At 35.1% G+C, this 14,481-nt stretch overlaps 1 protein-coding gene across 6 annotated transcripts in view; it reads right to left on the bottom strand.

The window, feature by feature from the left end:
• The window catches only part of FCHO2 (FCH and mu domain containing endocytic adaptor 2), a 94,972-nt gene that overhangs the window by 22,937 nt on the left and 57,554 nt on the right, over positions 1-14,481 (bottom strand). For 3 of the 6 annotated variants that reach the window (XM_082301914.1, XM_082301917.1, XM_082301916.1), the window contains exons 12-18: positions 9,185-9,242; positions 6,607-6,782; positions 5,996-6,010; positions 5,563-5,587; positions 4,823-4,865; positions 3,791-3,885; positions 57-566 (exon numbers count right to left, since the gene is read on the bottom strand). In XM_082301914.1, coding sequence (XP_082158040.1) covers positions 57-566; positions 3,791-3,885; positions 4,823-4,865; positions 5,563-5,587; positions 5,996-6,010; positions 6,607-6,782; positions 9,185-9,242 — 922 coding nt within the window. The remainder of the gene's footprint in view (positions 1-56; positions 567-3,790; positions 3,886-4,822; positions 4,866-5,562; positions 5,588-5,995; positions 6,011-6,606; positions 6,783-9,184; positions 9,243-14,481) is intronic. The other 3 variants (XM_082301915.1, XM_082301919.1, XM_082301918.1) reach the window with 3 other exon arrangements.

Below are 14,481 nucleotides of genomic sequence, written 5' to 3' on the forward strand. Positions count from 1 at the left end.
TGCTTTTTGGAGTCAGTTATTAGCAGAGAGCAGTACAGAATGCATGCTTGGCATACCCTTATTTGTATGAGCACAAGAAGACACTAAACTATAGTCCAGTAGTGCTGAAGATGATGCAGAAGATACTTCAGCAGCAGTGCCAGTTTCTTCAATGAATAATTGTTCATGGCATATAGAGTTATTGAAAAGGTCACTTTGATCCTCAGAAGCACAGCTGTTGGAAGAATTCCCAAGCAAAGCAGAAGAGGCAAGGCAGGCATTTTCAGTTTTTAAATGCAATCTTTGGGGCTCCTTCTTGTCTGTGCTTGTGTGTCTAATAGTAAGAAGTTCATCAGCAAAGAAAATCCACTGACTCTGAGACCGTGAAAAACAGGATAAAGTACTGGTACTCCCTGATGGCGCTGCTGTAACACCAGATTTGCACAAAGTGCTAATGGTAAAGTCTGGTGAGGATGGGCTTGTAGACCTAGAATCTGTCTGGTGTCCAAGCAAAAACTGAGATACTCTACACCCAGGCAAATCAGTGGTAGATGAGGAGGAGCTCCTATTGTGCTCTGTTAGGGTAGCTGAAGGAAAAGGGAAGAATTGAAACTAGGACTGACAATGAAAAGATTAAAATTTCAATATTCAAAAAAGTATTCAATATCCACTGCACAAGGATTACTAGCCAGCATGAAAAATAACTCCTCTACTAAGCTAACCCCCCCCACTTACAAATAAAAGAAAGGAAAAAGCCAGTAACATATCATATGTACCTCATTTGTATTGCCAACCATCTCACTTTCCATTTTTTCGTACATAAAAAAATAATTTATTATGTGTCTCTCCACTTAAGGCTCTACTTCTCACAGCTTTCCTTATTTCTCTGACTTCCTACCTGTTGCGATTTAATTTTCTCTCATCTTTGTCTTTTCCTTCTTGCATCCTACTCCATTTTTGGCTCCTCTCCACAGCTTTCTGCTTTTAATCTCCTTCAAAGGCATTTAATCAAACCTATCCTGTTCCTTCCAAAGACTTTGATCCTCTTAGTCCTAACATTTGTAATAGGAAGGTTACAGGGGAGTGAATGAAGAAAATGCAGGCATGAGATCCAGTCTGATATTTATTCTGGCTCTATCAACCTGTGTCTAGAGAGTAACAATATGGATGAGGCATCATCCACCTCAGGTTTTTTTCCTCTCTCATCCTATAGTCTTCAGACTGCTGAAAAAAGGAGTTTTCCACAAGTATTCCCTGCACTTGCTGTTGCCTGTTGCTCTAGATGACAATAGAAGCAGAAAATGCAAGGTTAGTCAATTCTCAACATCTTGCAGATTGGCAGAGCTAGGAGCAACAGCAGTGATAACCAAAATCAAAAAAAGAGAGAAACACATTTAAAAGTTCAGGTCATAAGTACAGTTGTCCTCTCTACAGTGGCCCTTTTGCCATAAACAAATACATTCTCTAAGTCCACCTAAATGTTAAGAATTTTAACACAGCTTTCCCTTTCTAGCAGATATTTTAACTATGATTCAAAGACTTTAAAATACTACTACAAATCCTATTGAAAAAAAAAGTGATGTTAAGAACTATTTTAAAAGTACATATGGATGAAAATAACAAAGATAACTAAATAGAAGCATTTTTACAGTATCAAGAACTAGCTAAAAAATGTCTGCTGTGTTTGTTCAAGATAACTAAGTTAGCTTAAACTTCTAATAAAGTAAGATTATTCATGGATGACCAAAGATTACTTCAGTGCTGCATAAACCACTGTCTGCTCAAATACCAAGGTAGTTTAAGTGTTCAATGATTAACACAGTTATAAAACAAGAGTTGAACAAATGTTTAAACAGTAAGGGACATATACTGTATTCCAAACAACTAATGTATGTAATTTAACTTTTGGATTGAGATTTTTAAAAACTTTAAGCACCATCTTACTACAAACCTTCAAGTCGAAGATAAAACATTGATTTCAAGGAAAATACAATCAGATCAGTTAAGTATTTTTTTAAAAACCTCAGAACTAAGTTGCAAGTTAGCAAGCATTAGAACTCAATTTAAACAACAATATGACCTATATTGATCCAATTGGTTTTTTTGCCCCAAATGCATTAGAAATTTGTCATACTTCAGAACACTTACTTTATATTTAACTCTACAGATTATTTCACAAATGTAAATGTTTTAGATAACACTTAGAACAACAATCCTTTAAATAATTCCAGTGAACTGAAGGGCTCTGTGCATAAGCCTCATGGGTATGAGGACTAGGGTAGATGACTTCCTACCAGATATAGCTACAGAGGATATTATGGATCTCTGTCATTATTCATCAACCAGAGACTACTTTCTCCACAGTTCTGCTGCCAGAAGGGACTGTATGAAGATTTCTTAATGTGCTTTAACTTCCCATCCAGGCACAGCAATAAACACCTGAATACAGCTACAACCACCAACACAACAAGTTAAGTATGCTCTGCCTTTCTCTGCAGACTCCAACACCAGAGCAAAGCTATCAAAACAGAATATTTTAAGAAAGCACCATGTCTTTTCAGAATATTCCAGTAATATATCTGTCTCTAGAATTCAGTCTTAAATGTGTTACCACACATGGTGGATTCACTAGCCAATACTACTGACTAATTATGTAAGTCAGGATGAGAAAGTTATGATGAATTCTGTAAGCTGGATTTGTTAAAACCGTAAGCTTTAAGAAACACGAGTTTGTAGTGAAAGACGAAGTTCTACTTAGATTCTGAAGTGTTACAAAGCAATGTTGATTGTTGCTAAAAGAACATTACTAAAGCCAAGACGAAGTAACATGACTTCTTCAGAATTCTCCTATATGTAATCTTCCTTACTGTTCTTCAATCTGCATGATCAAGCACAGAAGAAAACTGCTAGAAAGCCATGATCATGAACAAAGAAGTGAGGACTATTTTTGGAATACAACTACTTCATTAAAAAACATCAGTGGACATACTTCCTTTCTCAGGTGTGTGGGAGGAGAAAAATGCCTACATTAAAAGAAAATTAAGATTTTGGAGTACAGATACACAGCAGGTAGACTGAAAAGAACTATGGAACTATCTTTTGCAAAGACTGGGTTTCAGGAAAACCTGCCAGTGTCCTACCAACACTAATACTCTGCAACCCAAAATTCCCATGCAACATAGGCTCTCTCCCCCACCTCCCATACTCCACACACCATTCTTTTCCTTGCAATATCCCTGCTTTCAGGATCTCAGCTTAATTCAAGTCTCAGGCCTGCCATTTTTATCCATCTCCCCTTGGATTATGCCTTCACATCTCCTAACAGAATCATGCTTTCCTACAGGAAACAAGTTTCCCACAGCAAAGCTCTGCAATGCCTTTGTACTACATTGCCCAATCGACTTTCCTGGAAAGAAGAAATCCATCCCTACTCATTGTGCTTTTTTCATTCAGCTTTTCTCACAGTTGCTGCAAAAACCTCCATTTAATCTCCCAGCCCTACCAGCTGAAAAAAAAAGGATTACATTATTGGTGAGCAATTTTTCAGTAAGTATGAGAAGGCAATAAAAAAAGGCAGGAGCAAGACAGAATTTTCCTAAAGAGACTAGCACTCCCTCTTGCCTCTTGTTTTCTAGCTTGAAAGCCTCATATACTGCATTCTCAGTTGTGTAGTATTTCTAAGACAGTATACTGCTGCATAAAATTCTATCATTTATGTGTCAAAACAAAGCCCCTCGCAATAACTGAAAAAATGACACCAGAACATCCTGAAATATACGGAGAAAACATTTTCTACTACCAAATATTTTACCTGAGGAGGATGAGGATGCCAAGGAAGCTGAAGAGGAAGATTCAAGAGAAGTGCTGAAGAGTGGATCCCATGCCAGGAAGTCACTGTTCCCCTTTCTATATTAGGAGATACAATTGGAAAAGAAATGAAATATTTATGAAATAAAAAATTTCATAAAAATCATAAACTTCATAGTAGTTCGATAATGTAATAATTATAGTAATCTCAGAATAGTTTGGGTTCGAAGGGATCTTTAAAAATCCTGTTCCAACCATGCTGACATCCACTAGACCAGGTTGTTCAAAGCCCCTTCCAGACTGGCCTTGAACATTTCCAGAGACAAGGCATCCAGAACTTCTCTGAGCGACCTGTTTCCATGTCTCATCACCCTCACAGTAAAGAATTTCTTCCACATATTTAATCTAAAACTACTCTCAGTTTAAAGCCATTCTTCCTAGTCCTAGCACTACGTGACCCATGTAAAAAGTCCCTCAATAATATGATAAAAAATTTGACTAATAAGTCTATATTAGTCTTTGCATCTAAAAAGAAAATAATTAAAGTTGCAGGTTGAAGAACTGATTTGCACAAAAGGAGACTATCTTAGCCAACACCTAGGTGCAAATTTGTGTGTGGACATACTTCATAATGTCAGTTAAGTAACTGTAATTTTTGAGGCCTACATCTTCAAATTCATTTATTTCAGTGTATATACACATAAGCAATGTATGCAGATCTGTGTAAATTTGGGGTTTGCAATCTGTTCTTTACCATGGAACACTCTTAGACAGAAAATAAATCTGTCTTATTTAGAAACATTGTGTAGCCATGTAATTATAAATATCAACTGAGACAGATCACAATAAATCAAATGTATTAGAAGGGGTAAACAAATGATGGAAACATGCATTGATACACTTAGTCTTATAATGCAATAGAGTTACGACTTAAAACAGGACTCAGCTGTCATTTCCAATGAGTTTCTGAGTATTAGAAAAATAAGAACAAATTCCTGCAAAACTGCATTTGATAGAATTTTAAATTTGAACTTACTCATTAATTGGAGCAGAAAGTTTTGATTTTGTTAACTCTTCGCCTAAGAAAAAGATACAGCATTATCACTAAAACTGTGAAATATAAAATAAAAATTTCATTTTCAATATAAAAAGATAGTTAATATTAATGTTGACAGTTCAAAACAAATTACTATTAAAATGGGAAAAAGAAAATTTATTATTTCTGATAACTTAAGTTTAGATATTCCTGAAATACAAGAAGACTACACAGAGCAATGTATTTCATGAGGAAGTAGTGTTTACTTGAAATTTCCTCCTTGGATTGTATTGTTTACATCAATACTGTTCTTCAGCAAATCTGGCCTGGTTTCCCACTGAATGCCCCCTCCGCCCCCCACATAATAGAAGCTAATGCTCTGTCCTCTATGTCGTTATTTTACATCATACACAGAGTGTGCTTTGCTGGTTTATGGGTCGTACTAAACTTGAGCAAGTGGAAGGGTTTCAGGAACCGGCACTGGAGTTTCTTCCATGGGGTAATCCCCTTTGGCATCTGGATGTGTTCCTCATTACTGTCAGAGACAGGTTCATCTGGTCCCCACAACAGAGAACAGCCAAGTACATAGATAAGAAAGAGGCATATAAAACTAACAAGAGAAAAATTTTGTTCCCTTTAAAATACAGATATTTAAGAAGTTTATGTATCCAACAATTAAAAAAAGGAATTTGTTTTCATTCTATGTTAAAAACCTAACAGACTAAAAGATTCACACTTACTGGATGAATTTTGATTCATCTGTGCCTGAAACAGGAAAAAAAGATTAGGAGTAAGTTCTTCTACTGTGAAATAAAGCACTTAATAGTCCCAGAGTTCTTAATTCCACTCAACTTCCTATGAGGCATTTTGCTTTCAGTGCCAGGTAAAAACATCATGAACTTGTGGAAGACCATGGAACATGAGCCTGGACAGAGAAACCAGTGTGCATCTGCCACACCAGTATGAAAACGCAGGAATAAATAGTATAGAGCTGACAAAGGGAGCAGCATTTTAAAATCTCTTTACTGGTTGGGACAGTAAAACAGCTTATATATCTATCACACAGTATAGATGAAACAAAACATTCCTCATGTTTTCCCAACAACTCCCCACGCATACTACACTTACTTGGTTTTAACTAAAAATGCAAATAAAAAGCCATTCTCTACTTACAGGACTGTGTCTCTGCTTTCAAAATGTGGTGAGAGAAAAAAAAGAAAAATTATTAATATGTTATGCACACTATTCTCCTTAAAATCAGAACCAGTCTTATTCTGATCTGAATCTTGTACTAGCATACTCTAATATTATTTATCATCTGGTGGTATAAAGGATTCTGTGAATTGGCAGGATACGTCAATAAAGCTGTACTGCAAATATTACATGTATCTTCATTAAAAGATCTGTTTTAAAAAACTTGTATGTTATTGAAAATTAATTAGCAAATTATGTTAAAAGCCATGCTTGGCTAACTCTAAGATGTAATTGAATGTCTTGTGTTGTAATGTAATTGAATGTTGTGGTGGCAACAGCACAAAGACAAGAACTGAGCACTCAAAAGACTCACAGGGAAGTTTAAATACGAGAAAAGTACTTAATGTTGTATTGCAATAAAAAAGTGCAATACAAATACATTGGAATATAAAGTGTACCAAAAATGACCTAGTGCACAAGAAAAAAGGATCATTGAACCTAGAATAAATTCTGAACACTATAATATATGTTTACACTACAGTTTCTTTACCACTTTTCTACACATTAAAAATATGAGGAACAAAACTTACAGATATTGCTGGAGAAAGAGTGATGTTCCCTATAGACACTTTTAATTCATCCAAAGAAGGCATAGTGTATTGAGAGCTGTTATTGGGCTGGACAGGTTTTATTTCCACATGGAACCTCCTGGGTTCATCATCTTCAGAGTCAGAATCACTGGATGAATAGAAATGGTTCTCTTTGGTATGTTTTTCTCAGTTAAGGTGGAAATACCACAAAGTCATCTGCTTAATCTACTTCATAATTATGCTCCACAAAATGCTCATTTAAGTGACCTCTTTGTGCACTTACTTACACCCACAGTCCAAAAATCACAAATCAGAGTTAAAATTTAGGGGTTTATTCCACTTATCTTCATAATGATGATTCTGTTCAGAAAAACATGATGTCATAAATGAAGAATGGCACTATCTGTTATATAACTGATCAACTGCATATTTGAAGGCATGAGGTTAAATTTAAGATTCTAGAGCAGCAACATTTCTGCATGTTCAAATTATAATTTGCAAGACTCCAACAGGGATTCTAACAGACGTATGGAAAATGTAGAAATCTTTTAAACCAAGTGAAGAAAAGCCTAGGTTCTTTAATAAGCAGTGAAATGCCCTTGGTACCTGTACCTAACACTAACAGAGAAGGAAAGAACATGAGCTACCATTACCTGCTCCTTTTACAGTGTGGCATTGAAAATTTTACAAGAAAGGATGCCAGAAGGCTGCACAGTAAACTGAACAATGTCAACTGCTTAAAGTACTGCCATCTTGGGAAGAAAAAGAATCACAATGACATCTCAGCCTTTATATGCACAGGAGCTGCACTGAAGAAAACTGCATCTGTTTTGGCAAGAAAAACTTGACAATTTCCCTCTACAGAAATACAAAAGTTTTGTACCACCTGGAAGAACTGTACATATTCTCTAAGTCGCTTCTGTTATTTTCACCTGAAAATATGACAGACATTTGCATTAAATTCCTTCAAACTATTCCCTAACAAAGTTTTAAACCTTAAAGACATTCCAAACCTACTTCAGCTGAAAGGATCTGAAAGTTGTGGTGAGGAAAAAGCCATATATCTTCATCTGACAGACTACCTGTTCCTTCAAAATGAAGCTATAGAAAAGGTTTCAAAGACAAGTAATTTTAATTTCATCAAATATTTCTTGTCCTGAAAATTATCATTGACCATCAAGATTCATTTCGTACAAATAAGACAGTTCTTGTAAAGTGCTTTGCCAATACAGATTTAAGTCAGACTTACTGACTGTCATTATAATTAATGTCCTCCAAAAATTAATCTCAAGAGTTCCCATCAACAGAATAAATTTCTAGAGGCTAAGGGAGGCAAAGAGGAAGGGAGGTTGAATCTGTTCAAGATTTTCAGAAGCTGAAGTACTATCTCATTACAGATTGCAAATCACTGATATTTTTCACTGAATGCATGCCTTTTCTCGTTTCACAACAAAAAAAGAGATAATAAAAAAAAGGACGTCCAGATGAGTCATTCATTACAAGTATGAATGTTGTTTTCTTCTCTCTCACTTTCAGAAATACATGCAAAGCATGAAGTAATACTCCTCTCAGAACTGGATAAAAGTCTGTCACTCTTAGATCACTTTTGTAAATAGGAGATAACGTCAACTGCTTTTGTTGCTACAGGACTCTTCCATGTGGGCATTAGAGGCATATTCTGCAAAGCTGATGAAAACAAAGAAGCTATTATTATGAACTGGCCCACTGCAATGAGCTGTTAACTGCTTAAAAGTTTTTGCAATTTAAGGTAATTTTACAGCCTAAATTCACTTTTCATCTGAAGTACCTAGAAAATTCAGTGAATACATTACCAAAAACTAGCTATCTTGCTAACATACTAGGCTTGCTTAGATCTATGGTAATTATACCCAGCTATTAAGAAGAGCATTCCTTTGTGATGGTAGGGAAAAAAGAGGACAAGAATTTTCCTCCAAAGCAACAGGGGAATGGCAGAGAAAAAATCTTGAGCCTCCATAAATGTGACTCAGAAGAAAATCTATTCTGTATATGAAAGCTACTATTAAAAAGACAGTAAAAGCTAAAAGCACCAATTGGAAACAGCATGTGGTGTAATGACTTCATTAAGTAACAGAAATTCTATTTCTACACTGCTGGAGCTCCCAATCATCTTAATAGCGCTACAAAAAAATGGGAGGGTGCAGGTATAGATAACCACTCCATACACTTTAAAAAGTTTACAGACTTTATAAACTCTCTGAGATCTTTTCAAGGAGAGAGATCTGCATGGAAGATTTTGTTCTGGCCATTTTTTTTCTTTTTATTTTTACTGTCCTTTTAAAGTTTCCTTAAGGGAACTTCTAGTTCACTATGGTTCCTTTTAAAGAGACCTGATCTAATCTAATCTGTAACATTTAACATGTCACACCACATCTAAGAAAAAATTTGGTTCATTTTACAAAAGATATGAATGTAAGAATACAAGGTTGAAACATAGGCATAAATGTCATTTATCTTCCTTAACTCTTTAGGCAGTACTTCCTCTCTCCAAAGAACTGTAGTAACATCAAATAACTTGGCATAACAATAGTAAAAAGGATATCCTGTGTTGCTTCTGGTTTAATGCTGTATCCTTCATCATCTACATCAGGAAAGTTCTAAAAATAACAACAAAAATTATGCTATTGACAAATAACTAAAAACCGATGTGGTTCTTACATCAGGCTGAATTTTACATCATTGACAACTTAAAATTACAACATTATTCAACATTATTAGTTATCTGAAGTTACGACCTGTCATTCAGAAATTATGTGACAAGATACCTCAGCACAAAATGTAACAAAAGAAGCTCTAAATTCCCTGTGAAAACTGGCAAGTTTGCAATGCGTCAACTTTTACTAATCAATCACTAATTAATTACCAATTGATTAACTACTAATCAATTACTTTATCAAAAAGGACAGAAATTAACATTAGTTTAGCTTTAGGACTGAGTTAAATTAGCCTACCATTCTCTTGGCCCCAGAAAATTTTCTCAGTTTTTACTGCTCTCAGCTAAGACACAAGATGTTCTGATGGTGCAGAGGTAAAACCTGTATTAAGTACTAGTCAATATTTAAATATGCAAGCAAAAGCACAGGTTGCAACTTCCACTCCCCCTAGAAAAGGCAGCATGCCTGCACTGTTGCTTCAGAAAAGAATATCCACATCACAAGTGCTCAAAGTTTTATTCCAAAGTTTTCCTTTACACATCTCCAACATTATCCTGAATCTTCAAAGCCAATAAGAATCTGGGAACATAAGACGAGTTCTTTTTTTTCGTTCTTGCAGGCAATTAAATAGAAATTGAAAAGAATGATGTTAAAATAACTTAGAATGCTCAGCTAAGCATATAACTTCATTAAAAAAACTTTGGAGCAGAGAGAAACAAATCTCCAAGATTATCTAAATTTTAAAAATGCATAAACCCCCCACATCATGTATATTATATATATGTGGATACGTAGATACTTTCCCCACTAAGAAGAAAAACATCCACTCACAACTTTGTATGCATAGGCAGTGTATGTGAACTGCTTAATGTTTCAGTACGTTTATCACAAAAAACCACAACCAAGGTGTCTTCAAAATGCAGTGATTTCAGCAGTTATTAATATCTTATAAAAATTAGACTGTGGAGACATATATATAAAAATATATATAATATAAAAGTGACTTCTTCTAGTGTAGCAACCAGTTTATTCTATCAGAAAGCAGGTATTGGGAAGCAATTTGACCAACAGATATGTATACACAGTATGGCCAAAATGTAATTTATTAGAAGTCATAAGATACAACAAAATTACTTTTGCTGGTGATTTCAAGTGGACAAGCAAGGAAATTCATGACTTCAGCTAAAATTTGAAGCCAAGTTTAAAGAGAATATCTCTGAATAGCTTTTGAAGTACAGAAGACAAACATTAAAATGATTAGAATGTAGTTATCCTTCTGTTTCTTTTACATATATCACAAATGGGATCTCTGGTAATTTACTAAGAAAGATTCTCCTCTATACAGGTCCCTAAATTTAGCACTTCTAAAATAAATGGAATTTACATATAGCTCAAACTTTCTGCTAAAAAAAGTGTAAGAAATAGAATCCTGTACAGATGTAAGACTGTACCAAATTAAATACTACATCAAACTAAGGCCAAAACCCAACATTTAAGCTCTCTAACCTTAAAATATAGAACATATAGATGGAATTTCTTGAAATATTTGTAGGATCTAGACTTCACTGCTATTTGATTAATAAGTAAATAAATAAGAACAACAACAACAAAAAAAAGTAGGAAGACTACAATCACACGGTCCAATACTTTAGCTCTACTCGCTCAAATCAGGGTTCTTAGCTACGCTTGACCTCAAGCTGACCTTGTTTATATACCAGAAACCACTAATGAAACTTGACATCAAAGTAAACAGAACAAAAACATACAGCTAAAGGGTAAGTATATTTTCTTGTAACACTAAAAATTCTGAATTCTGAAATTATTTTAGTTGTCATACTAGGTAATTTTCCATAGATCAGGATCATTCATGGTTAAGATGAATTGAAAATCAATGAAAATCTTTAAATATACAACATTTAATTTTTCTTACAGCTGGGCCATATATGTAAAGTATATTATTACTGGACTGACACAGCACATGCAATGTAGCTGGAAAAACTATTCTGATATAAAATTGTGAGAGAACTTAGTTTGTAGAAGTTATTTTCATTGCATTATTTTTAATTTACTGAATAATCTCTAGGATGAAGTAAGTCCTTAGAATGCAATAAAATCTTAAACTGTTTTACTTTCTTTCTTAATACTTTCATGATAATTATTTCTGGTCTTGCTAATATACTTGAATCATCTGTTCCTCAGAAATAGCCCTTTAGCATGCAGTCAGTTTTCACAACTTCATGTACATAACAGAGATGGATACTTAACAGCTTAAGTTCTGAACACAGGAGAAGAAAATTCCTTCCTTCTTTTTCAGCTGGTCTATGTTACCACTTTTTTTCTAGCCCTGTATAGAAAACATAATTTTTTTCCAATATCTAAAATTTAAATGTAATTTCAAAAATCTGACTCTGAGCAGTGTATACAGACATAAATAATTTGCTTTTTATTTCCAGCCTTTTCAGCAATTCAGATCGATCTTGTGCCAATTTATGATCATTCTTAACACCTGCTTTAATTAATGAGACACTGAATTTATATTTTTGTGTAAACCAACATAAAAAATGGATGGAAGAGATACTTGATACACCTTTGAATAGACAAAGGCAAATCGTGTCACAAACAAGCAAAACGGTACCTCACAATCTTATAAGTAGTAATTTCAAAATACTGTTCTCAATATTATGAATGGTTGAACCGGTGAATGTTCTGGTTTCTGAAATGCCAACATTTTATTTGCAAATCTACATTTAATAACAGTGGTAGATAACACAGCAGCTTGAGAGAGACCCATACTCATGAATCTGATGCTAATGAAGGCATGTACATCTATTTGACTAATTTTTCTCCCTTCTCCACACTCCTACAGTTACAGAACTATATATTATGTCATGGACAACAATGTGTCTTAAGTATCAGACACACAACACAGACAAGACCTGATTTGCCTATCATGCTGATCAGAGGTTAAGCTCACAACCTGCATGTATACCTGTATAATTTTTGAACTTCAGCACACAAGATGATGGTCTTTGCAAACTTTGGCCTTTGGGAAAAGTTACTATTAATATGATGGGGATGAAGGTCTGGTTTAGTCCCCTACACAAACATGCATAGTGGTCTTTGCAGTCAAAAAAATCCCAACAACCTCATTATGCATGCAAATTGAACTCTGCAGAAGTAACTGGAGTGGTGGACTTCCAGGAAGCCTTTCTGGGGTTCTGTTAAGCAATTAAACATGCAGCTTTAAAAGCCACAGTTTTCCCTGTGTTTGCAGATGTAATACAACACATTAATTGAGATCTTATATAGCTTTAAACATACACCAGAAACTTAGGTGTATACCTTTGTCTTTGTCTTGGTATATTCTACAAGCATTCTGGGGTGAATAGTTTTTCAAAGAAGTAAAGCATAAGGCCTTGATAAATAAAATATAACTGCCTATATAAGAAGCTTGAGGACCAAGCATTCCAGTGACAAAACATATTTTTTTAGTTTTGGTGAATAATTTATTTCATTTTCCTTGCTCTGTCCCATCTGTCATCCAAAAGTGATGGAAGAAGCCACACCATTACCACATCATTAGTGTCTCTGGGCTACATACAAAGGACAAGGGAAGAACATATGGAGCATACTGCAGTCTAGCTACTTCATTTGGCCCTTCCTCTGCGCTGTTGACAGGCTGGTCATCAGTCAAGAAGCGAAGAACCTTCACTATGCTCCAGTTTGATTTCTTCATATTTCCTTTTCTCCTGGGATAACTACAGTGGTTATGAGAGCTCCTTATCAAGTTTTCCTGAAGGTATGCTTCAAGATGCAGTACAGCTGAACAGCTCACTCTGCTTTTTTCTGCCAGAACTCAACTGACTTCCTGTAATCCAGGTGAGGACTCTAAGTAAGCAGCTGAATCTCATAGGCTGGAACAAGAGAACAAAAAGCCTCTCCACTTTAGACATATTTGAGATGAAAATTTGACTCTGGCATACCCTTAGGTTAAGACAGAAGCAGAATATTGGCCTCCTCTCCTTAGGGTGCCTATTAACCCAAAAGACACAGAAGAAGAGAGTAGACAGTCAGTTTCTCCTATTGTTAGAAATGCAGAAAGAAAGAAAAATGGGTATTCAAAGTGCCCCTGTCTTGTGCTGTGATAGAAAGCCTTGTCCTCTGTATCAATAGCAGCTACTCAAAATCAAATGCTGTAAAATGCAAATAAAGAAAAATACTTTAATTTCATTAAATATTAGGTTACGCCTGTGTTCCACTTCTCAGAATCTGATGGCTCCAAATTCAACCAGTCCCCAACAATAAAAATGGTCCATAATTCTATATAACTGTAATTATGCTACACTCGCATGTGAAGAGGTTAATGAAAAGTTCTGGATGCCTTGATATGTGTTTGCATTTCAGTTTCCCATGAAAAAAAAAACTTTCAGCATTATGTTCTGTACATCTATGACTCCCTTCTTAATTACTTTTGAACTTACTGGACATTTTCAAATGGATTTGACAGACAGAACAGAGAACTCAAAGATAATTACATTGCTACGGTCTTCATGAAAATAGGCAGTGAAGTAGAAGGAGATCGGCAAGCATCCCAGCCAAGGGAAAGGTTGCAATCCCAATTCAGATCTTGCTGGACACAAGTGGAACCTTGTAAAAGCTTCCCCAAAATTAAAGTTTCTTTTAGACCTCCTATCTTCCTAGGGAACATCTCTAGAGACATGGCAAACTCATGCGAAACAAGACAGTTAGTTCAGCCTTTATAAAAACTTTCTAAGCCAAAACCCCCATACAGAGTCAGCCTTCAGTTGCTATCTCTTTCTAGTGCACACACTTCCTACTACAAACTTTCCACTTTTCTTAATTATCAAGGTTTAGCTTAATTAAAGTTACACTACAGATTGACATATAAAAAACTCAGGAATTTTAAATCTCATGAGATATTGTCACCTACATTTAAACAGAGACTGCTTATCGAAGTGGTCAACCTTTTTAACAAACATCAGTTCTTAGTCCACAGCTGCCTACTTATGAGCACATGAAGACCTCTTACCAAAAAGTACTTACAGGACTTAACATTTTCTTAATTTATTTTTCAGTACATATAATCTGACAGCTACAAAAGCGGATCTGTTTTACTACAGATAAATTTGAGAATGTCCATTCTGGGACAAAAGACATTTTT

This window comes from Coloeus monedula (genome assembly GCF_965178545.1).
Source record: "Coloeus monedula genome assembly, chromosome: Z".
Classification (NCBI taxonomy): domain Eukaryota; kingdom Metazoa; phylum Chordata; class Aves; order Passeriformes; family Corvidae; genus Coloeus; species Coloeus monedula.